General features: G+C 44.2%; 1 protein-coding gene across 1 annotated transcript in view; it reads right to left on the bottom strand.

Annotated features, from left to right (window-relative positions):
- Nucleotides 1-10,571: 10,571 nt before the first annotated feature.
- The window catches only part of DCC (DCC netrin 1 receptor), a 550,939-nt gene continuing 536,041 nt past the window's right edge, over nucleotides 10,572-25,469 (bottom strand). The window contains exons 30-31 of the mRNA XM_062018865.1: nucleotides 12,270-12,412; nucleotides 10,572-10,661 (exon numbers count right to left, since the gene is read on the bottom strand). Coding sequence (XP_061874849.1) covers nucleotides 10,572-10,661; nucleotides 12,270-12,412 — 233 coding nt within the window. The remainder of the gene's footprint in view (nucleotides 10,662-12,269; nucleotides 12,413-25,469) is intronic.

Below are 25,469 nucleotides of genomic sequence, written 5' to 3'. Positions count from 1 at the left end.
AGCCTCCCAGACCATCCTGCTGCCTACAAGCTTCTGTGTGTGGAGGCAAAAAGCCCTCAAAGCCACCCCCCCCAAGGAACAGAATCACATTCATTAAAAAGAACTTGCTATTCCAGTGTTCTTGAGCTGGCAAGGATAGAAGAAATGTATGGGGACACATCTCTGTGCAGTCCCAGCTCAAAATGCAGCTCAGTCACCCCCAGCTATGACCCTCAGGTGCCTGGGTTCGATGGAGGCTTCTTATATATTCCAGCAATGACTTTGTCTGCTCCTCCAAATACCTCTGCTCCTGGCTGGAAACCAGCTGGAAATAAAAGCATAGGAAAAGCTCCTTGCCCAGGCGTGACTCCAGTCATGGTGCTGGGTTGGATCCCAACCCTTTTCTGTTTTACTGCAGTCTCCTGTGCAACTGTGACCATAAAAAGTCACGGCGGGGTGCTTTTGCGCATGGCAGATTTGCTTCCTTGCATTTCCCAGGTTCTCTTCTTTTATGGACTGGGCTAAGGTGATGTTTTTACACACACATGCACACAAAAATGTGTAAGTGCTCCCCTGAGCTGCTTCCCACTCTGGTGCTTCTTCAGGGAGTGATTTTTACCTACAGGCTCTGCACCTCCTTTCAATCCAGCATGCCAGCATCCTCCTGTGGAATGATCACAGAATCATAGCTGGAGAAATTGTAAGGGGATGGCCATCAGTGAGCTGCTGAGTCCCTTGGAAGGTTGTTTGCAAATTATTTAGTAAAGAAAACACCCTGATGGCCAGCTCAGGTTTATCATATACTTGTTTTTTTGGCCTGTGGCTATCTGTCCTAGTCCCAGACAGGTAAGTATCACTCGATTGTTCCCTGGAGCATCTGTCACAAGCAGATTGCTAAAGAGGCAGAGTCACCAAATTCAGGGCTCAAACCCTCCCAGGCATGTCCGTGGGCAACTCACACTTGGGAAACAGCATCTCACCCACAGATTCTCATTCATTTATCGTGGTGGTTTAGTATTTGCAGACTGGTTGCAGCCACTCCTTTGAGACACAGAGAGAAGCGACATGATGGACACGCAAAGCTTCCCCCTAAAAAACCCACACTGTGACCGCAAACGCTGAACACAAAGGTCTTCAGACCAAAACATGCTGATCTGTCAGTCCATTTGACTTAAAATGAACCCATATTTTTTTCCAAACCATCCACTGCCTCATTTCCTATGCCAGAGTTATTTTGTTACATGAAAACCTCTAATAGATTTAATTTACAGGTCCCAAGAGACATCAATGTCTTTTTGTGCATGGAACAAAAATATTCCCACCTGACCAATAAAGTCCTGAAGTATGATAAATTTATTGGAGTGCCACCATTTTTAATTCAAACCAAAGCCTCAACGTGTGCAATTCATCAGGTGTTGGTTTACCCTATGGTCATATTTCTCTGTGCTTAACTATGGAGTAATACATAGGGTTTCCATTAATCCTCACTGACAACTCCAAATAGAGTTTTTTAAGGACTCCAGCACAAAAACAAAAGCAGTGGTTTAGGTTATGCCTCCTCAGATTTTTTTTCCTGGATCCTCTTCGGGGACAATGACCCTCCTTTGCTTTCAGCAGGATGCAGCAGCTCTGCCTTCACTCCAAGAAACCAAATTGCAAGCAGCTTTATGCCCTTCTTCTTTGGAGGAAAATCCCACCTTGGTGTCAACTTGAGCTCTTTTATGAAGATATTTGATGAGACTTTCCTTTTCTGCTGGGGAGAACCATTTACAAAGTGCCAGGAAGGCAAAAAGCCCCCAGAGCTTGCATTTGGGCTCATTGAAATGGTTTTTTGAGCTTTGTACTGCATTATCTTCTGAAATGCAGTAATTCTTGAAGGAAAAAAACCCATCACATGATGAAATTAATGTTTTGCTTTCTCTATAAATATCTGGAAATACTAAAAGTCTATTGTCATGAGAAAGGCCTTTCCCACCAGTGCCCCCATGCTCTGCCCTGCCACCATCCTCATCTGCATCAAAACCGAATGCTGGAAGAGACAGCAGGTTGCTTGTGCAAAATGCTTAAATGGACAATGTCTGAAGAACATTTGCAATGTGTCTCCAGTATCTGGTTCCATTCTGGATGGGAATGTTCTTGGGTGGGCCAAGGGTGAGCATGTGGGATGGGAATTCCATGGCTGGCTGGTCTCACTCAGTCCCTGCTTCTGTCACTCTTGACAATACAGATGTACAAAATTACCAGGTCTTGGCTTGCTTCAAAAGCAGGGTTAGTACCACTATCTAACTGCAGAGATAGTTTCTTATTTCTCTTTATATCTCAGGCTTCAAACACAAAAATCCTCCCACTCGCTTGATGTGATGATTGGGTACCTGTCACTGCTTGGAGTTTAGAAATAAAAGGACTTCTGATATTGAAAGGTTGTGCCAAGAACATAAAAAAACCCCACTTCAATGTCCATAAAGTGGTATTAATTTTTAGAAATAAACATGAAAGCTCTGACCTCACAAACCCCACTGCATGCTTTGGACAAGACCTTGAAAGAGTAAACAGCAAGAGGAAAAAAGAAAGCAAGTGCTTCCACAGACCCACATTTTGCAATGCAACCTTAAAAGCTGAGAAAGAAAAAAAAAAGCAGACATCCCCCTGCTCAAATGTTCAGTTCAACCAGAATCATCCAAATTAGATGAGAAAGAAAATCTTTGTGTGAAAGAACAAACAGGGAGGTGGCCACCCCAAGCTTGAGGAGTGATTGTAATGGGAAGTAGACACACTGGAGAAGACGTGACATCTGCCACGTGTGCTGCAGTGATGGGCACCAGGTCCAAGAAACTCACACAGGTCTAATAGGTGCTTTAATTGTATTGTATTCAGATTGTGGACTTGTCCTCTCCTCCTCTGATCAGATGAGAATCCATTTACTTATTCATAGCATCCACGTGGGAAAGCGACAGACAGGAGGGTTTGGGAGGTAACGTACACAAAACATGCTCTTCCCACCTAGTCCACATGGGAAACTGCAGCACAGCCTCAGGAGACATAGAAAGCATTCTGAGTCAGTTAGCTGCACCCAGTGCCAGGGAGGCTGAGCCATGAGAACACCCTTCAGCAAACCACAAAAGCACTTTGAGATAAAAGAAACAACTACTACGATGATAAAATGAGGTGTAAGAGGAAAGGAGGCTCTAAATTGTATTGAGGGACTGAACCAAGCTGCCTTAGTCACCCATCAGGATCTGAACAACATTTGCTATGTGCAATCTTTGGGCTATGGGCTCAGACAAGACACCTGTAGCATCAACTCTCTTGGCTGCTGCCTCTTGTGTGTGCTCACAAGGTAGGTTTTGGGTAGGACAGCTGTGAAAATCCATGGGTTGAAGTGTTTAGGGGTTGCTTGCATCACACAACATGGGTTTGGATGACTTTGCTGGTAACTCATGATGCCTGTGGAAGGCAGAAGAGGTCAGCTCAGCAGCCACTGGGAAACAACAGCAGGATCTTGGGTGGAAACAGATCTGGATGGCCAGGCCCAGACTGTGGTGGGGAATGGAGTTAAATCCAGTTGCTGGCTGGTCACCATGGTGTGCCACAGGGCTCAGTGGTGGGGCCTGTTCTGTTTAACATCTTTGACAATGATCTGTATGAGGGGATCAAGTTCACCCTCAGGCAGTTTGCTGACACAAAGCTGTGCAGATGTGTAGATCTGCTTGAGGGCAGGAAGGTTCTTCAGAGGGCTCTGGCCAGGCTGGAGCCATGGGCTGAGGGCAATGGAATGAGGTCCAACAAGGCCAAGTGCTGGGTCCTGCCCTTGGGCCACCCCAAGCCCAGGCAGCTCCAGGCTGGGGCAGAGGGGCTGGAAACTGCTGCAGGGAAAGGGCCTGGGGGGGCTGGTGCCAGGGGCTGAACAGGAGCCAGCAGCGTGCCCAGGGGGGCAAATGGCCAAGGGCAGCCTGGCTGGGATCAGCTCTGGGGTGGCAGCAGGAGCAGGGCAGGGACTGTCCCCTGTGCTGGGCCCTGGGGAGGCTGCAGCTCCAGGGCTGTGTCAGTGCTGGGCCCCTCACTCACTGCCACAGGGACACCGAGGGGCTGCAGCGTGGCCAGAGCCGGGCACAGAGCTGGGGAAGGGGCTGGAGCACAAGGGGCTGGGGAGGGGCTGAGGGAATGGGGGTGTTGAGCCTGGAGAAGAGGAGGCTGAGGGGACACAGCAGCACTCTCTGACACTCCCTCACAGGAGGCTGCAGGGAGATGGGTTTCTGCTTCCCAGCAATGAATGACAGGACAAGAGGAAAGGGGCTCAGGTTGCCCCAGGGCAGGTTGGGTTTGGAGATGAGGAAAAACTTTTTTACCAAGAGGGTTGCCAGACTCTGTGTCAGGCTGCCCAGGGAGCTGGGGGAGTGCCCAGCCCTGGAGACACCTAAAAAACTGCACAGATGAGGTGTTGAGGGATACAGTTTAGTTTAGCGATGGGCCTGGCAGTGTGAAGTGAGTGATTGGATTTGATGACCTTAAAGGTCTTTTCTAACTGAAATGATTCTATAATTCTATGATTCTATGATCAAAGTGCAAAGGGAAGCATGAGAAGCATAAAGGAATCTAAATCCCAACTTTTCACTACAGGGAAAATCGTTTGTGATGTGTAACAGCTGGAAGGGCATCTTGGAAACCCTCCAGCACAACTGTTTGCACAGAGGCATCATCTTTTCAATATACAAGAAGGCTTCTTCCTTTCCAATGCCTTTGCCCAAACTCACACAGCTGCTGCAGCACACAGACTGTATCCTGACACCTTAAATTGCCCCCAGAATTGCATTCCCGTGGGGCTCAGGAAGAGAGCAACGCAGCCGGTCTGGATGGGATGTGCTGAGAGGGGAGACGTGGGGCTGACATCCAGTGCTCATAATACAAGGAAACGAAGAGAGAGAACTTGTATCAAAACTTTATTTATTAAACAAAAAAATGCACCATCGGAATAACATTTCTATAAAAAATGAATATGAGACTGTCCTACAGTGCATTACAAAACCCCCTTTTTCTTCACGTAGTAGTATACAAGATTGTGTGTAGAAACAGTCATTTCTTTTTAAACCCTAAGCAAGTTTCCTTTCTCATAGAACAAGATTTACACTTAAATATTGCAGTCACTATTCTAATTTGGTTAACAATGCTAGAGTCTGACAATTTAAAGAAACTGTTTATAGGCTCAAAATGCCATCTTTAGGCCTTTTGTTACAACAAGATTCCTTTTTTTCTTTCCCTTCAGCTAAGGCTAGTTAAAGCTGTAGTATAACCCATTCCTATCAGATAAACGTATCACTAGTATGCTAAGAATTTTCCAATTACCTTGCAAAGCCCTTTAAATGGCATTCAGCAGTGCCAAATTGAATTTGCAGGCTGGAGCTGGTGCTTTACAGCAGCCATGGGGGCCCGGTGGCATTGGCCCGCTGCCTGACCTCCCGGATCCCTCACGCTCGGGGTGCGTGACACAGGGCCAGAGCCCAGCACACGGAGACAGGGGCACACTGCAGCTTTAACAGCCAGCTCTGGGTTTACAGCCAGGTATCCCTTGTATCATAAATTATCCGAAAGAAAAAGACACTCTAAAGAATAAATTAAATATTACTTATAAAAAGTACACCCTCCCCAACCCAACCATCCCTTCCCAAACACGATGGCAGTTCACCAACGTAGATATCCCCAGGTTTATTTTACAAGAATAAAAACATCACCATTCCTACTCCTACTGATGCTGCTTGCTCCGTGTACAGCACACAGCGAGGCACGTCGGCTCCCGCCGCCTCGCGACGTGGGGGCTGCGTCGGTCTCCAGCCAGCCCTGCCCAGAATGAGGACGCGTCCCGATGCCTTCTGCTGAGAATGTTAGCAACAACAGCCGTGGAGCCTCGGACAATCCAGTTCCAACACCAGACAGGACACCGAGCAGCTAACAGAGATGCCAGGAAACAAAGCCAACGGGAAAAAACAATCTCTGATCACTTATGAAGCCATGATTTCAAAGCTTCTTCCACCCAGCTTCCAGGTATCCATCACAGAAATGAGACTGAGGAGGTTGCAGATCCGCTGCCTTCTGCTTCCCGCTGGCGTTGCCTGCAGAGCACTTCCCTTCCCTACACCTACTGAGGGATTTAATGAGCAACTGGTAATGCTGCCAGCTCTCACCCTGCAAATGCTTCTTCCTGCCTTCACCATTGGTATGGTTGAAGGTGGTTTGAGCCTAGTTCATGGCAGCGTGAGGCGAGAGCCTGGGTGTGGATCTGCAGGATTCAGCATTAGGTACCAGTTCAGAGGGCATCCCGGGAAAGGGGCCTCTGTGAGCTACAGCAGGAATTACACCATCAGCTCTGCCTGCAGCAGGAAAGGCCTGATGCAACCCAAAGGGCTGGAAGGACCCAGAGATGGCCTCACTATTAACTACCTCCCATCCTTCCACTGCCATAGCTTTGCTTGATGCTGTTGGAGTCGCATCATGTGTTTTGGTGGAGGGTGTCAGAGCGAGTGAGCTTGCACTGCAAACAAGTTCTGAAGCTCTTTAAAAGTCATGCTTTAGTCTTTAAAAATGTCAAGGAGGGAATAAGGGCAGATGTACAGTGGTCCTGCCTAAGCCAGTCTTTAAAGGAGCTAGGTCTGGGAAGAGCTTGGTGCAAAGATGCTCCTGTAAAAATACTAAAGGCAAAGCTACTGAAAGAAGAGGTTCAAGGAGTGCTGATGCAAAGAAGAGCCGCTCTGCAGCAGAATCTCACTGCAGCACGTTGACACACGACAGCCCACACTGCACAGGAGTCTCACAGCTGAGATTTCCTTTGCTACCAGTGCAAAATTTGGCAGAGCATACTGGGACGTGCATTGCCACTGGCAGTGTCTAAATGCTGTGGGGAGAGCAAGGATCAGCCTTCAAAGCATGTGCAAACCTGTTGGGAAACCCTGGAGTGGGGAATCCTACGCAGAGCTAAATCACTCTCTCAATGCTTCTCCAATTTCTGGCTACCTTTTAGTCAGGAATTACCAGTTCTCACACAGGAGGGTGCATAAACAGCCAGATCAGCACAGGGGATGTGAAGGTCTTTGCTCCCCAGCAAAGTGACGTCACAAACCCTCCAGCAAAATTTTTTGGCAGTACCCATGTCTAGCTCCAAGTCAACACAAAATTGACACCGTATGCAAAAGCAGCCAGCTGATTATCCTCCCCCTTCCAAACAATTAAATAGCTTCTAAAAGTGGCTGAACCTTTTCCCCAGAAGTCAAAGATACTGAGCTAAGGAGTGCTCAGCCTATTCGACATCTGCTGTTGCTCCATTTTTAAGTCTCAGAGGAAGAAAAAAGGGAGTGGTGGGGGGAGAAGGAAGGCAGAGACAAATTAAAAGATTACTTTCTGGCTGCTGGGGTTTTCTCCCCACCCTTATTGATTAGCTAATGACCTTCCATGGTACCATCAAGCTTCACAGGCCTGTCACGCATTGACAGATTTCTCATTACATTTTTTTTTTGATGGGAGTGTCCATGGCTGAGATAGTCACAGTCTATAAATATTCTGGCAGTTGAGGAATCTGTCAAAATCCAAACAAACTCTCAGCCAAGCCCACTGCAAATAAACCGAGCATCAGCAAAATATAAGGTGGAAGCTTTGTGCTGAAACGTTTGAGTTCTGCAACGTTGTGTCGCTCACACAGAAGATGAAGATTTAGCAGAAGTGCCTGCTTACTAATTAGCTAGGAATCATAACAAAATCATCCTCCAATAAAGGTTGGGAATGCCAAGGCTCCTTAAGACATCACCATCCAGGTTTAGTGTCCTGTGGCTCAGGGAGGGTGAAAGTACAGCCCTTTTTTGGCTGAAAAGTGAAGGTCTGAAGGAAATGTTTTCAAAAACCCAACCCCAAACTCAGTAATTTAGTTTTACTGGCATGTGCTGAATTTCAGTTGAAGCAGAAGTTGGTTATTAACTGGTTTTATAAAGGGATGAGGAGCAGCTGCCTCTAGCTTAGGCTAGGCCGGTGGAATCGTTTCTCATCGCGGACCGAGAAGATGAGGACTTGTTTCAGCATGGACCTCGGCCTTGGTCTGCAAGGATTATTGATTTAAATGGGCTGAGCCTGAAAATAGACCTGCTTCAAACTATCTGAGACTGAAAATAGACATGGTTCTACGGGCAGCAGAAAGGCCACGCTGACGACAGCTCCGGATGTGTCCGCAGACTCGCCGGGGCCCAGCGCTCACGTCAGACACAGACGCCTGAACAAAGCCAAGAGGCCGATCGATACCACAGAGCCTGGACACAGCAATGCCCGTGTCCAAGACAAACAAGGGGCTATGTGGCTCATCTTATTTTCAGGCCCTTTGGTGGTGTTATACATTTGGTCCCGGATTAGTATTCTGTGACTTAAAAGGTGCAGCACTGCCCTTTCAAGTCCCTGGGGACAGTTTCCGTCTCCAGCCATCCTGCTGCAAATCCAGGGTAAGAGGTATTTCATAAATGATAAGTGAGAGACAGATTTGACCTTACATTCCTATTTCAACAACGCTGATCTCTGCAAATGTGGAAGGGGAGCTGCTCAAAAGCTGCATTAAGCCTCCTCTTCTCGAGTTAAAATGGAGGTAGTGATTTTATAGGGCCTAACAGCTGAGCTGGGTTTTCATCAGTAAAGATCTGTGCATTTTCTCTTCAGTGGAGGCTTTTTGTTACGTGTCTTTCAGAACCAGAAAGCTCAGGCTCCCATGCAAACAAGATTTCCACACTCTCGAGAAATATTTCATTAAAATCTTAGTAAATTGAATAACAAGGCATTTTTAAAGGAGCATTTTCACAAACACAACTAGAGTTCCTAATGAAGCATTTGAATTCCTCCTTGACACTGATTTCCTTTCCAGCATGGGGCCATAGAAAATAATCTGAATTATTACTTCTGTTGCAGTGCTATTTTACTCAAAATATTTTATTCGGAGATTCACATATAATTACCCACCTAATAAAAGGAGCTATTAGGTTGTAAAGATCCTATCCTTTCCATGCTCTTTTAAAATTATGACCCACTCAAGCTTGAAATCAAAGGCAGAGCTGAATGGAATAATTCATCTGAAACTCTCTTACTGGGTTTTGCAGCCTCCTAACTGATAAATATGCAAATTAGTTCCCTTTTGGTGATTCAGCTGCATAAACAGGGATTAACGCTGAATGCAGTTGAAAATTCAGCAATAAAATGTATGCACGCAAAAATTCAGTCAATCCAACCGGTTACCCTTGTCAATAAACACCGTAATGTGCAGCTAAAGCACCAGGAGGAGGAGAGGGAATCCCTAAAGGTGGTTCACAGTGTCCTGCTGCTCTCTGCTCGTTATGGAGTGCTGCTGATGGCAACCACGAAACATTAGGCTTGCAGAAAAGCCCTCCTAATTAACTTAGCAGTTATTTACTGGCCTTTGTGATTTCTTCTCCCAGGCTCCTGTCCTGCCTTCGGCAAGCACCTAGACCTACCACTCCTTTGCCCTCTTCTATCCACTGCAGAGGCAGAGGTCCTCAGATTGGAACCATCCCAGGGGATGGGGAGGGGTGGATGTGAAAGGCTCAGGGAAACTTCAGCTAGGTTTCTCCCTCTGCTCCATCTCACAGTGGCCCCAGTAGCTCTTCTCAAAGTTGTTACAGGGCAGACTGGCACAAAAGCCACCAATGTAGGTTGCATAACACATCCTGTTTCTGCAACTGTACACTAGCTGGCTGGCAGCAAGCCACCAATGCAGACATCTCCCTTTTTTTTTTGTCTGTTTGCTTGTTTTTCTGTGTTTTTTGTGGGTTTTTGTTTCATTTTGTTGGGTTTTTTTCTTCTTTTTTTTTTTTTTTTTTTACATTCCTGGTTCTCTGTTTGCCATACATAAAACATTAACTACAGGAAGATTTACAAACACTTGCTAAAATGGCTGAATATTACAGCAATTCATTGATCCCCAATACTCGTGCGAGATGAGTGACAGAGACGACGAAAGAAACTAGGAATTTGTCTTTCCGTTTTGTGCTGCTTGGGAAAACTTCCAAATACTTGGTGTGGTGGTGGTGATTGTTTGCTATGAGTGCTTTTATAGTCAGTAATTGCCTATCTTGAAACAAAACGAAACAAAACGAAACAAAACAGACCCAAACAAGTGACCTACAACACCGTCTCCTTAATGGCGTGGTCTATGCTTAAAAAACAGACTTGCATGAGGTAAGACTAGTTCTACACAAAGGCCTACGAACCTCTACCGAGTAAAACATGAGTTAGTCGTGACAACTTGAGCTCTACAAAGACTAGTAGATCAAAATGAGCAATCCATGGCATCAGCTACGACTGATGGTGTCATTTGCCTTGCCACAGTTCCAATCGCTTTAGATGCCAGATATACAGCTCTGAAATGTTTCCTTTATTGTTATTTCCTTTTTTTCTTCTTCTTCTTGTTTAGCATTCCTTTTAGGAATTAGTGCAGGAGTCTTCCTTGCACTGGAGGAGTGGGACCAAGATGATTTTATGGGGTGGCATACATGGGTGGTATGTGTGAAATCCTGGTATGCTGCAATGCTCCGGGATAATTATCACTTCATCAAGAGCCGTTAGAAGGCTGAGCCTGTGATAGCATTGAGTTGCTTCATTAACCCCTCCAAACTGGCCATCTGTTCACTCAGATCGTCCTGCTCATAAACCTGCACATGAACAAACACAAACAGATCAGTGGCCAGTGGGAACCAACCTCCCCGCACAGAGCCCTGGACACAGCCTGTCCCCAAGACACCTTCCCCAGGTGGACCTCAGGGACCTGGAGTGCTCAAGGACAGGGTGATGCTTACAGGCTTCATAGCAAAGCCTCTCTGGGTTCAACAGCAGAGGACTGTGAACAGTTTTTGGGAGCACCTCACTGGGCTGGAGGAAAGTAATCCTTTGGGGAAAGGTCAACTGAGAATAAGCAGCCTAAAACCTAAAATGACCAACACTGCACCTATTCATGGGAACCATTGACCCCCCAAAATTACCAAGGGAAGAGAAAGAGGAGTTGCAAATCTTCTGCTTTCAGACTCTGAGAGGTGTCTGAAATACACTGAAATAATATTATTGATGTGGGCTTTTCCCAGTAAAAGATCTGACAGTGCTGTACAAGTCCTGCAGTGCACAAGGTGGGATGGAGCAGGCAGCTTAAAAGAGCACCTTCAGAGTCAAGCTTTAGCCTTTCTCCCCAAATTCTGACCACCTGATGAGCTGGCTGCCTGCACTGTTATTGCCTGTAACTGCCCTCACACTTGTGGAGTTCTAGCAATCTCTCTCCTGATGAACTCTGATGAAATAAGATATGGAGAGCTGAAATTAACACTTTATGTTACCAAATATCCTCTGTTAAATGCCTCCTTATGCCAACAATTTTACCATGGAGGACATTTTCCTTCCCCTTGCCTTTCCAGTAGGAGATTTGATGTCTTTTACACCATCCTGCATCCTCTTTTTCCAAAAAAAAATGAGAATCCCTCTGTGACTCTATGCAGAAGTATATTTTCGTGCCGCTGATGTTGACAAGCAGGAACCAAAAGCTGTTGTCCTGCATTTAACTAGCCCACACACCCAAACCCTCCATACATATGCCTACAGCAAATCTTTCGTCTTTCCCTTCAGCCAAGTTGAAAACAGAAATGGATTCACCAACCAAACGTTGGACAAATCACTGCTACAGTGCCCAGCAGAAAAATCCTCCTGTGCAAGCAGGTGATACAAAACATGTATTTAATATATTTATTTTTCTCTTTATCCCTTTTGCACTGTTTCATCTTCTGGATCACGTGAGATCTTTCTCTGAGAGCGCCTTAATAGGAGTGAAAAGATTATTGTAATTTCATCATCTTTTCAGTTTCACTTATCAGCTTCTCCAATGTTATTTCTCTTACCATTATCTGGTATTACTATACACTCATTTTTTTTCAAGCCAAACTTATTTTCTACCCTTATCGCACTTCTCACCCTCTCTTTCTCTTCTCCTGCTATCTTTAGGGTGCTCAGGAGAAAGCTGTGTGAGTTGTCCAATGGATAATATTAGCAGAGAATTTAAGCACTCGTTTCTGCCCCGTATCACACACTCCAAAGTCCATTAAAAGCCGACTGAGAAGTTTTTACTGGACGGCCAAACTTTTTATGAGCTTTCTAAATAGACATCAGCTGCAGCATAAGAAAGGACGGACTGTTATCTCATGGGCAGGCTGGGGATTAGAGAATGTAACTGGATGGTGATGAGCCTTGCAAGAAGGCTGGTTCTGAAAGGTGTTTCTTACATTAGCGGAGTCCTCCGTCTGCTTGTGGCCCTCTTCTGCCACCTCTGGGGCTGTGGGTACCGAGACGGGCAGCAAAGGGGACCTGGCTTTTCCTGCCAAGCCAAGGGATGCCGTTTTAACCTGAGCCTTCGGGAGGTTCGGCCCTGGAAAGAGGAACAAAAGTCACACTGAGAAACTGGAGGTTTTAAAAAGGAGGGTTGCAGTGGAATGTTGGGTTTAACAGCAAAACGCAGCTGGTTTTGCCATGACTGCTTCCAGGTGTAGATGTACAGTCTCCTTCCAGGACAGATGCATGCTACATATTTTACGAGGAGCACCAGAGTAGAAACAAATGCTTTCTGAAACCCCTTCAATTATATTTCAAACCCCACTGCTGCACCCAGCAGAGACGATGCTCGAGGCTCACGTGAGCTGCAGGAGAGCCCAGAGCTGCCTCTGCTCTCGAGCCAGCCTGAAACAGGTCTGCAGTTTTCCTGTTGACGTTACTTTTTGATGGAGAGTGCTTTTCTGCAGAGACACAAGTTGTTTTCACACCGAAACTTCAATTTTCCTGGGAAAAATACCTACAAACCTGGCACTCCAGGAAGATAATGAAAACCTGGGCCCCGTGGCCTCTGCCTGGCGGGGAACTGACAGCTTGATGTTGTGTTTGAGGGAGAAAGTGAGACCAAAGAGGAGAGAGCAGTGGCCAGGCTGGGGGGAATGGCAGTTATTTCCATGGTTCTCATCTGTTTTTGTTCCTAACTCCCTCGAGCTGACAGCATCCCTGCGGGTGGGGCACTGGGATGCTAAAACACAGATTGTGTTTCAAGCTTTCTCCCACAAAAAAGAAGCAACAAAAACCTTTCTGGTTTATTATCCCAGCTTGAAATGTCTCAGCTCTCTTCTAGAGAAAATAAAAAATTCTTTGACCCTCTTAATGATTTAATTAAATATTCCATCAAAGAAGAAAAGCCTTTGCCCTGGACAATCTGCCTCAACCCATCACAAGGTGCAAGATGCTGCACAGAGACACAAGGGCTGTCAGTTGAAACAGAGGCACACAGGACACTGGTGTTAAGGACATAGGGATAGTTTTAAAACTAAAGTTGCCACAGGAAACCAAACTGAGATCATGCATCTCATGCACCACAGATTCAAGGCCAAAAAATGGGGACAGCAATTTCAAGCTTGCTTGCTGACAGAGTAATCCTGCTCCCCCTGAAGCTAAGGATTAAATATTCCTACGAGTCATTCCTGAGAGTATCACTGGCACTTCTTTCAGCCACCTAGGTCCCTAAAAGGTAATCATCCCACTTATATCAACGTTAAACAACTTTGATGCCTGCTTGTGCCCTACAGGCAAGTTTCAGGATCATATCTTTAAATATGCAATCTCCAGGCAGACATTGCTAGGCAGGATGCATCGTGTACCACAGACCATCAAATCCCTCCAGATATCCCCACTGGGCACCAGTGGATCCTCCCCTGGCACAGTGGATCATTTTGGAGTATCAAAGGGCAGGTTCCCATCCCTCATGGGACCTGGGTATGAGTTTTGTTACACTTACTTCATCTCCTTTGAAATCAGGATGACAAATCACAAATAAACACCTTTTCTTTTCTCTCTGTTTCCTCCACTACGACCTTCAGCAAGTTCCCTGCCTTTTTTCCCCTGTTATTATTAACGGTAACAGAAACAGCCATCGATGATGCTTATTAGAGGCATTAAAAGGCACCAGCCTCAGTAAGTCATGCCAGCTATTCACCACTGTATCAGAACTGGACTCAGAGAGAGAAAAACAGATTCTGAGATGCTGAAGCCATAAAAATGTCTGTAGAAGGAGTGTTGTAGAGAGAAGCCACAGGAGAGGTTTTGTACAAGGATGCTCATGGCTCTGGGGCTGACACAGTGACAAGGAGCACAGGAGACGTCTCCATCCCCATGGGATGTACACAGGTTCCCTCCAAAATCCCTGTCTCAGCTCAGAAACCCACCCAGCTTCCATGCAAAACCAACCCACCTGTTCATGAATCTGAAGTTTAATTACCCTTTTGTTTTCTGCCACTAGATTCCCGCCTGATTACCTCTCTTTTCTTATAGACCATTAACGTACCATGAAAGCAACGCTCCCCGAGCCCAGAGCCTGGAGAATAACTCCAGAATAGGAAGGCAGGCAGCTGCTGCAGCTGGTGCAGCCACGGCTCTTGCTCCCCAAACCCCACCAAATCATTGCAGTTGTGACAGCTCTCTGTACCCTTACAGCTCCACCGAGTAGCCAGAAGACGAGAGCTCCAGATTAATTTTCCTGTATTTCAAAGAATTGTGTTTACATTTGTAATTAGTTTAAGGCAGAGGGAACACAACGGAGCAGAAGAGAGAACAAAATCCCTCCAGAAATCGAGTTGCCAACAGTGTGTTCATTAAAAGTAAGTTCCAGTTAAGAGCTGCAAGACAGGGGCAGGGAGGGAGAGGCTCAGCAACACCCTTGCTGTAAGGCTGAGAATCACAGATAACTCCCATTTAGCTGAAGCCATGAAGGTGTGAAAGCTCAATACAAGCTAAAAGAGATAGACACAAAGATATCCTCACTCTTTGAGCTCCAGTTTAACAGCTAAAAGACTTCCTTAATAACTGGGCCTTCAGACCCACCTGTATCTCCGAGTAAGAGTAGAAGATACAGCTATCCCCAAAGATTCATCTTCTAAGCCCCACACATTTAAGTCGGGTTTTTGTTTTGTTTGTTTGTTTGTTAATGGAAATATTTTCCAGTTCAATTTCTTAACCAAAAACAAGCTTATTTCTAAAGAAAAGGGGTGAGGAGGGGGCATATGACACTGACACTCCAAACACACACCCAGCAAGTTACACGCTTAGAGCCTGATTCAGAAAAACAAAGTGAAGGAGGTGGTACCATCACAGGCAAATTAACTCCAAGCTGCCTGATGCACAGACTGTAGCTTCCCAATAAATTTTTATTGGGTGTTTTTTTTCTCCCTCAGAGCTCTGGAAACACCTGCAGCGCTCAGCAAAGAAGTCAATGGCAGCTCTGGCCCCTGCAGCTGGCAGCTGTGGCGTTATCACTGTTGTAGCAGTGCCTGGTCCCTTGTGAAAGAGAGATTGGTCCAGTTCCCAGTGCAGGGAATCTGGATTGAGTCCTGGGATATCACTGTGACGTGGAGAATGAATAATAAGATCCAGCCACTGCAGAAAGCTGCATCCATGCTGTTTATTGGTTAGTGGACCCAAATGGGCTTTCCATTGTTGCTTGTTTGACTTTCGTGGGGTGCTGGAGAAGTAAATATTTGATGCTGGTGGTGAGGAGTTTGTGTGAAATTCAGAGTATGTTGCTATTGTAATCCTCTAAATCCCGTGGTATAAAAAATCACGTTTCTCATATGTAGCTCATTAATTGTAGTAATTGGACTTAAAGACCCACTTTTCTGAACAAAGACAGATGTTCCCTCCCGGATATTGTTAATGAGAAGCCAAAACGATGATTAGTAAGTTCAGTTTGTGCATCCTTTTGCCCTTTAGCTCACAAAAGCAACAGGCAAATTGTGATGCTCGTGACTACAACGAAGCAGAGAAGGTTTTCTTTATGCATAGCTGCGTATTGCAAGTCCTCCAGCAAATGTTCTACAGCAGTGACCGTTCTCCAAGGCAACGCCTGTGATACGGAGTTAGTGCAACAGTCGAGCCTTCTTCCCCCAGAGGATGTTAAGAAAGACCACGTAGGCACCTCGAAGAGAATTCTGGATGCAGAAGGCTGACATGCTGAGTAAACAAATTTATGCAAATAAGTAGCTAATTAAATTGAAATCGCTTTGGTTTTCTAACGTCCTCCGACTCAGCAGGATTCCCTCAAGTGAAGAAGAGCAAACCTTGGATCCGGAGCCACAAGAGGCAGAAGATGACAACACTGATCAGGTCTAATTCTGAGCAGGCCCTGCGTGGATTTACTGATTGAAAGTTTCATTTTCTCAGTAGGGTTATTAAACACTTCACTGGTTCAGGAGTTAGATAATAAATGGCTCCCAGGTGCAAATCCCAGCTCACACTGCCTCTCCGAGGCCTACAGTCACTGCAGTACCATCCTTGGTATTTCAGCAGCACTGCACATCGGTGCCACCCTCCATCCTGCCGAAAATAAGCAGTTTTCTAACTCCATACATGTTTGTGCATAGAGGCCACAGCTTATCATGATGGACAGCAAGTAAAACCAATAGGGTTTCCATCTTCTTGAGAGCTATGTGGCATTATTTCCTTTTGAGACATACTGAATGGGATGTAAGATGATGTACTTGGCCTGGTGAGGACAACTCATTTCAGGGAGAAGGCTCAGGGTTTCTGCTGCTTGCATTGCAGGCTTTCCAAAGGCCAGTCCCTAGCTGCAGGGAGGACAATGCAGCAAAGCTCATTGGAGCTCAAGACTGTCAAAAATTGCTACATTCACACTTAGTGGATCTAGGGTCTGTACCCGACTTGAAGACCCACAATTCCTGTGTGGTTCATGTGTTACAGGCATTCTGAGTTACAGTGGAGAAAACGGGGATGAAGGCAAAAACTGATAGCAGCCAGATAATGAAAAACCAGCAAGAAATCATGCTCAGTGAGAGTACTGGAGTAGAAGGCAGCTGTCAGTGGTGTTCCTCAAGATCTGGACTTAGGACTGATTCTTATTATTTTCGTATGTACCATAGGTGTGTGATTATGCAATCTTACTAGCAAAGGCTTGAAAAGACTTCTGGAGCTGGAGTAACACGAAGAGAAGTGCAGGGACCTTTTTACCTGTCTGCTGCCCGTGCAAACTTTCAGGCTTTCACAGCAAGGTTGGACTGTGTATTGCATCCCTTCAGCTGAGTTTCACAACACTTCGGCTGTTTAAAAGTGTGGGATGAGTCTCTGCTGCTTCTTTCATCTCCCTCAATCATCTATGGGGAAAAGTGTCTTCCAAAGTCTTTGGAGAAGCTATATGAATTGATCCTCTCTCTCTCTCTCCTCTGGCTGCATGAGGAGCTTATATGACTGGCACAGGACAGACACCTATTCATCAGAAGGCTAAAATTAGCTGTGAATGAGTCACATCTCTGAGAAAGAAGGGGGGAACTGGAAATTTTGCCATAAATTCTGCTAGGTCTAACAGAAGGAAGTGAGGGAAGAGAAAAGGCTGAATGCCTCAGATTTGAAGCCTACAAGTGGGTACATGCCTCAGAGAGGTCAACCACCATCTTCAGATGTACAAGGGAAGTAATTTTTACCAGAGGAAGGGAAAATAGCAACTCTGTTTTACAGAGTGTTAGGAGAATCCTACTTGGAATGATAGAAACACAGAATGGCACGAGTTGGAGGTGACATCTAAAGATCATCCAGCTAAAGCAGGTTCCGATCAATCAGGGGCACAGGAACAGCTTTGTAGAAGCCTCGGGACTTGCACGCAGGGAAAAATGAACTGTAAAAAGTGTTGAGTTTATCAACAAACAGCAACAAAGAAAAAAAGTCTACATGATGGAATCAGCTCTGCCTGAGAATCCTGTGCTTCTTGCAAAGATTGTGGCCATTTGGTTTCACAAAATGGTAGTGCAAAACTCAAAGGCAAGAAGAGTCTTCCCGTTAAAGCCAGTGAGATGTGGGTCAAGGTTGCAATGCCAACACGTTCTTCAGAGATCACTAACAGCTGGGCTTAGGAAGGACACACCTAGGCTAAAGCATCAGAGGGTGGACACAGTTGCAAAAAGGACATCTAGCATTTTGAAGAACACAACACAACCCAACACAACCATCATCAAACACAGTGTGTGACAGCAGACAGAACACTGGAGAAGCTCTGACTGGAGGACTTGGCAGCAGATGCATTGTGCTGTACTTGGGCTACTGGCTCCAGGTTTTTACCTGTAACCATTTTAGTCTATTGATTCCAGAGCTGGACAAAATGTTCTGTCCAATATTTGATTAACTTAAAGCTTTGTTGTTGTTGGTGGTGGTGGTGGTGGTAGTGGTTTAGCATTTTGAACAAAGCAAAAAAACCTATTATGGATCAGGTAAAGTATTTTTTAGACACATCTCATAAAACTCATTTGGAAACTTAAACAGAAAATGTCCAGCATATATCAGGATACTGATATATTCTTCTGTAATAGACTATCAGACACGACATACAGCAAAGACATCCCCTTCATAGGGGATGTGTAGTTGAAAATCACCCAGTCTGAGGAGGCAGGTGAAAATTGATCCATCTACTGGGATGCAAATGAAAACAAGAGTTTGTTTTCATAAGAATTGAGAGGATTCTTGGAGGACGAAGACTACTTAGAGGAAACTTGTATAATGAGACTGTAAAAGTCAAAATAAGCTGCAGAAATGGGAAGGTAATGATAGACTTGTAACTAAACAAGGACAATCTTTTCTGGCTCTGCATCTCACACTTTTTCCACAGCTTTTTCTAGCCAACAAGATAAAAGGCAAAAGCTATCTGTGTCATTAGTATAGAGCTACTTCTAGTAATGAAGCTCTGCAGGCATGGAGGAATCTGCAAGGGTGCTCCCACAGAGATACATCATAGCTCACAGAACTGAAAATGATCAATCTGGATAATTGAAATGATTTAAGATTTTTTTCTGTTCCAGATGCTTCTGACAGAAAGCAGATTGGCAGCCTGAAGTTCAAGGGTGGGCTGCATAGCAATGCAAAGGCTTTCCCTGTCAAGTATTCAAAGCTGGTAGGGTGTGCTGCAAGTAGGATGAGGTAATTTTCTCCTAAAACTACAACAAAAGAGTCACACAAGGATCAAATGCCATTTACAGACTATTTGATATTTCCACCAGTAAAAACAGCGTCAATTTAAATGATTTACAAATCGAAACATGAAGATGAGAATAACATGTGGAAGTGAGTTTACCTTGTAGCTCCATGGCAGGATGTTCCTGTTTAAGTAACATGGTGCCTCTCAGGGGAACAGAATATGTAATTCTACAAAAAATATTTCAATATTCATCTGTTTCACTTTACAGGAGGAGAAAAATGTTTCGCATAGAGAAATCTGAGTTTCTAAAAGTGACTTTTGAGGTGATAATCAATGGAGGCTTGGCTCATCCTGCAAGGGAAGTTTTTCTTGAAGATGGCAAAGTTTAATTTAGAAAGATTTGGTGGCAGAAGAAATAAAGTAAAAGAGAAATAAAAGAGAAAGAGGTCATTTATCCACTCTCGAGAATATGGTAGCAAGCAAGTACTGGGGCTGCCTACTGGGGAGGCTTTTGAAATGCCACAGTTTTGAAATCTCACATTTAGGTGCTGTGTCTTCACAATAGGTATAGAAGCAGTGAGTTTGGGAAGGACACTTCAAGACAAAAGCAACACAGATTGCTCAAATACATGGAAATACAATAGATTTTGTCTCTAGCTTCCCAGCTGCTCTTCATGTTTAAAATCCATTTGCTGGAAATAGAAATGTGGGATAAATGTCAGGGCAAAAGTGACTCATTGGCTACAAGTGCTCAGTGAGAACACACACAATCCCATATTTATAATAAGAAGTTGTACAGGCGGTGGGAAAAGTTTTATTTCTCTGATTATGAAACCAAGGAAGATAAAATGGCACATCATTAGATTAGATAGATTTGACTGCTGCCTTGAATTGAAACAGATGTTTGCGTCAGAAGGGAATCAAGTCATTGATCCAGACAAACACCTAAATCCACTTCTTGCTCCTGTCATACCCTTGATTTCAATGAGATGACTCAGGTATCTGAGGCTATCTTCCTGATAATTAAACTCTACTGGGCTGGGGCCATATTTCTCTAGCAGACATGGCTATCCATTTCACAGCAATCCTCTGCCAATATATCTCCCAACTGAATGGAGAAAGCTTGTTTTCATAGAAAGAAATAGGGAAGGAAAAACAGCTCAAAGTTGAAGTGGTTACATGTAAATGCTTATGAAATAAAAGAGCAGTTTTCCTTTGAATTTGGGAGTTACTAGTGCAAAAAGCTAAGATTTTAGAATGAAAGGTTCAAGAATGACTCATTCACGTATTTTCAGTGAATTATAGACCTTGCTTACTACAGACCATGGTAAAGAGAAGTCCATAATCTCATTTACACTCATCATTAAAATAAGAATAAAACCAAAAACCCTCTACCAGGAAGATTTTTACACCTTGTTAACAAAACTGTTCTCAGTTGCCTTTACACTCAGTGACTGAATTCAAATCAGAAGCAACAGGTTTTGTATTTATGTTTTTGGATTTTTTCTTGTGAACAGCAAATTTTCAAAAGGAAAAAAAAAATGGACCCAGAATTTGCTCATACAGCTAATTAATTAGAGCTAATTGATTGTTCAGAACAAATGCATTCACAGTTTAACTCCCCACTTTGCAAGAGAGGGGATTAAACACTCCAAAACTGGGTAGCAATTAGCTGCATAAATCCCAGCGTCAGAGAATTTGCCTAATTTGCAGCCAAAAGTTTTATTCTTGGAATTTCCATCTCTGAACACTCCACCTGAGATGTGATATTCAAAATGATACTCCTCTAACAGTGACTTTAGCAGTAGTAGCCTCTTCTTACTACAACTGAAAATTCTATGTTGTTCCTACTTCCCCTCTTCCAGGGATCACCGTAATTTCAGCATCTAGTGAGGTCCCAGACTCTTGCTTCTTGAGAGTATTATGGTCTAGGATTCACTGCTTAATATCCACATACCCTGTCTTCCTCTTGGTTTGATCCCTTGTTTATCTGATGGTTAGCTCACTGGCTTTGTAAGCCTTCACTCTTTATCCCATTATTCTGGTGGTATAGGGAAAACAGAAAGGCATAGCACAAGTAACACCACACAGAGCTCATTTTCTCATGAGGCTTCCTTATCGTGTTTGGTAAGGAAACCAGTGTGTGAGTCAGCCTGGACATGGGAAGAATTTGTACTGATGTCCAGGCAACACTCAGCTGCTGCTTTTTACACACAGATGTTTACTGCCAGATTTCTACAACTCACTCCTCACGTTTATACCTCTAAAGTTGAAAAGACAAGATTTATTTCCAAAGAGGCAAAGTAATAAATCTCGAGCAGTTCATCTGCAGTACGAGCCATCCCCTGCACTACCAGCCCACAGTCAGCTTGGGGGTAAACCCTATAGCTTAGTAGAAGGAAGGAAAATCAAGATGACTTTTGCTGTACAATAAAGTCAATGACCACTTGGATTTCCGACTATTATTTTTGGTGGAGGAGTAGTAGAAAAAAAATGCAACGTTTTTGTACAGTCTCACAAAAGGTACAGGAGCCTGCAAAGGCACAAGTTTTATACTGTCACACAGTATAAAACCCACTGCCTCACAGGTGGCATTTTCCATCACCTCACATCTGCTTCTGCAGAAGAAAAATGACCTGCTAATTCAGGTTCACTTAAAGTGCAGCTGATCATCAAGACTTAAAAGGAATTTTCATTCGTGAGGGGAAAAAAAAACCAAAACCCTACCTTCCTTGTCCATTTGTGGAATTTATGTCAGATCTATAATGCAATAAGCTCAACACTCCATCAAACATTTTCGATTTAACCTGAAAGGGGACTAAGTCAAATCACTTATATGCCTGTGTGTAAGACTTGCAAAGAGGAACGTGTGCAGCCACAGTGGAGACTGGAAATACCACGGAGCGATTCCCACGCCTTCAGAATGAGTATTAGGAACCTCAAGTGCTCGATCAGAAAGCAGTGATGAAAAAGGTGAGATCTCCTATAAAATATCAATGGGAAGGGCTTGATGTGATTTACTTGACTTGAGAAATAAAAGAAAAGGAAAAAAAAAAAGGAAGAGAAATGGCAGGTTTGGCTCTGGATTAGCCTGATGTCATGACCTAAAACCAGGAGCACAGCCTTTTAGATATTTATCCATATCCCCATGGCAAAACCCCCCACAACTGAATAATGATTTCTGTATGTCTTTTTAATGAACCACATGATAGAGGTTAACAGCTAATTATCTTCCCACTACAGAGATATACTGAATAGATAAAATATAAGAGGAGATGTCTCCTTTTAGCATCAGGTCAATCAAACCAAGAAAAAGCCTTGAGCTCGTCTATTCTCTGAGTAAGATCCAAAAATTAATTGTGATGTTAATATTGCATGAAGACCAGCGTCAGACATCAGCTCCAGGACTAAAATCTAAAGGTATAACAAGATCTGGGGCATGTGGTTGGCTATGGGGCAGGTGGTGAAGCTGATTGAGGACTAGAGGACACCACTTCCCAGCATTTCCATACAGGCTACTCTTTAAAGAGAGGAGATAGAAGACTCATAGGACTGGAGAGAGGAGAGCCTGCAAAGCAGTAATGAAGAGATTTCACAGGAAAACCCTACTAAGTTCAGAATCCTGCTTTTTAAAGTCTTTGCTGGAAATCTCTGGATCAATCTATACTGTCTGCTGCTGCTTTGTCCCCTTCTGAATGCTGCAGGATTGTTCCATTAGTTATATATTGTCTGAAAGGATAAGACATCAGACTGACAGGGATTTAAAAACAGAGCAGCAAAGCAAGGAGTAGTTCAGTTGGTTTAAGTGATGATGAGTCTGTTACTTATTGCCCTATTACTTTGTTACACAGGACACCTAAAAACATCTTCAGTTTAAGAAAGACAATGAAAAATTAACTAATTCTACCAATCAAGCTAAGGAAAGTAACAGTTATTTCAATGTGGGAATTTTCTAAGAGCCTTTTAAACCTGAGATGTCCATAAGTGGGGTGTAATTAGCAGATGTTGTCCATACAGGAATTGTCTCAGGTGGCCTGAGACAGAGCTCAGCTCTGCCAGTGGGGATGAGGAAGGAGTGACTATGCAGGGACATATCAATTGTCTTTTCTAGGAGCTTTGCTCAAATAGAGAAATCCATCACAAGCTTTGTGAAGTCACAAGCGTCTTCAAAATTCCCCTTCCGTGAGTATCCAACTATGGCTGAGATTTCATGCTCATGGGTAGCATTAAAGACTCAGAACTGCTGGTGAAATTAAGCGCTCTTCCTCAACATCTCCTTCCCAGTGCTTTATCTCTCCACTCCCATTTTAAGTGAGAAGAGAGATCTGGGATCCTGAGGAGTGGGATTCAGGAGTGGGTGTTGAAAAAAGCAACTTCATTTTGCAGGGCCAGAGTTAGTTCTGCCCAGAAGCACAAACAGAAGCGAACACTTAATGCAGGAAACCTTTCTGCAAGAAATTGGTAAAGGACACAGCATCAGTCTGGCTAATGACTCTGAGGACAAGTACATCGAGAAAAGCAGGAGGAACCACCCATGGAGAGAAATGAATAGCCCCCAACACCACGAAATAGCCAGAGGCGGATCAGAAATGAAGTGACACACAATTCTAAAATGTAAAAATCGTGCTTTCAGTATAACAGTGAGCACAACAGTTTGAAGACCTTATGTAACCCAGCAGCATATCTTTGTCTACATTGTAGAGTTCAGAAAAACACTTTTTTTTCCATCGTTTTACCACTTGTTTTACTTCTTTCTGTTGCTTCACTCTGAATTTTGACTGAGAAGAAAGTTCTGCACACTATTTGTAGGGAACAGTGCATCTGCTTATGTGAGATCACTTACTCAGAAAAAAGGCAGTTTTATTTGTCAGGAATCACAGAATCACAGAATGATGGGGTTGGAAGGGACCTTTAGAGATCATCCAGTCCAAACCCCCTGCAGAAGTAGGTCCCACCTAGATCAGGTCACACAGGAACGTGTCCAAATGGGTCTTGAAACCCTCCAAGGAAGGAGCCTCCACACCCTCCCTGGGCAGCCTGGGCCAGGGCTCCCTCACTCAAACACTGAAAATGTTTAAAGGAACTGTTTGTGTTCCAGCTTCATCCCATCACCCCTTGTCCTGTTGCTAGACACCATCGTAAAAAGGGATGGGATTCTTTCTGAAGGTAAGTAACACGCACTGACTTCCTTTCTCCTGCCTCCGGGTTATAATTGTTAAAATGTAAACTCTGAAGGACTTAGAGAACAAACTGTCCTTTCAAGGTGACCAGGCTTACTCACTGGAGTAAGGCAAGTGGAGTTGGATCCTCATAAAGCAAAAGGCAGTACTAAATAAAGGTTAACGGGCTCTGTTTTATATATATATATACGTATATATATAAATAATACAGCAGCACTGTTTGGCAAAAGCACTTCTCCAATAACTAAGGATTTATCTGCTTCTGTCTGCTGTCAGAAACTGGATTACTTGTTGATGGATAGCAGGTGCTTCCCTTAGAAATGCAGAGATGTTTTGGTAGCTTGTTTGTTGCAAGCATTGACCTAACATATGCTGTATGGCAAGAGAGCTACGCATTAGACTAGAGTAGAGCTGAAATCTCCAAGGTTGCCTGAGCCAAACTGGAGATTATCCAAGCTCAAGGAGTAAGGTAAACAGTTAAAATGACATCGTAGCCTGCAGACCCTGTGGGGTTTTTTTTCTATAGCTCTAGCAGTTAGGGTTACCGAGGCAAATAGTGTTCCTCAAATCACACCAGCTCACGTGGGGAGCAAATCCAGCACTGGGCTCACCTCACCAACAAAGCAGATACCAGCTCTACATCACACAAACATTCTCCTTTGATCCATGGGTGGATATTTAAAACAGCTCCCTAGAAATGGTGCTGCTTTGGAAACAAATGAGCTGGAGAGGCACCGTTCCCTCTCGCTCTGCTGCGTCCCTCGCCCACGAATGAATGTTTCACTCCAGCCGTACACAGGCATTGAAGCCACCCTGATACCAGCCCACAGCTCCATTCAACAATGGCCCTATTCTAAAGCCTTTTTTGTTAAAAAAAAGAACCCACACATTCTAATTTTCTTTCTGTTCCTTGCACACTCTATATTTAATTTTTAAGTAGTTTGCAGACTGGAGTGGATTGCAGTCAGTTCTTTTCCAGCATACATAAACAGTCCTTTCATTATCAAAAAGGCAAGCCTTGAAACAAGAGTCAAGTATCTGGCGCTGGTTCAAGTTACTGTAGCATAACAGGAGACTGGAAACAAGACCAAGTGATTAATTTGGCATCTCATTTAATTCATTTTTATCACTCTGATTTTAAGCTATTGCCTCGTCCTGAATTTTTATTCCAGACTGTCAGAATGAAATACTGGATTATTACCATAAAACTGTATATATCCACTTTCTGTTCTGTGAGCCCTTACAGATATTTCTTCAAGGTACAGGACAGTCCTGAGCTCTTCATTTTCTCACAGGTT

This window comes from Colius striatus, chromosome Z (assembly GCF_028858725.1).
Source record: "Colius striatus isolate bColStr4 chromosome Z, bColStr4.1.hap1, whole genome shotgun sequence".
NCBI classification, from domain to species: Eukaryota; Metazoa; Chordata; class Aves; order Coliiformes; family Coliidae; genus Colius; species Colius striatus.
The sequence above is the reverse complement of the archived record's forward strand: the minus strand, read 5'-3'. Positions and strand labels throughout refer to the sequence as shown.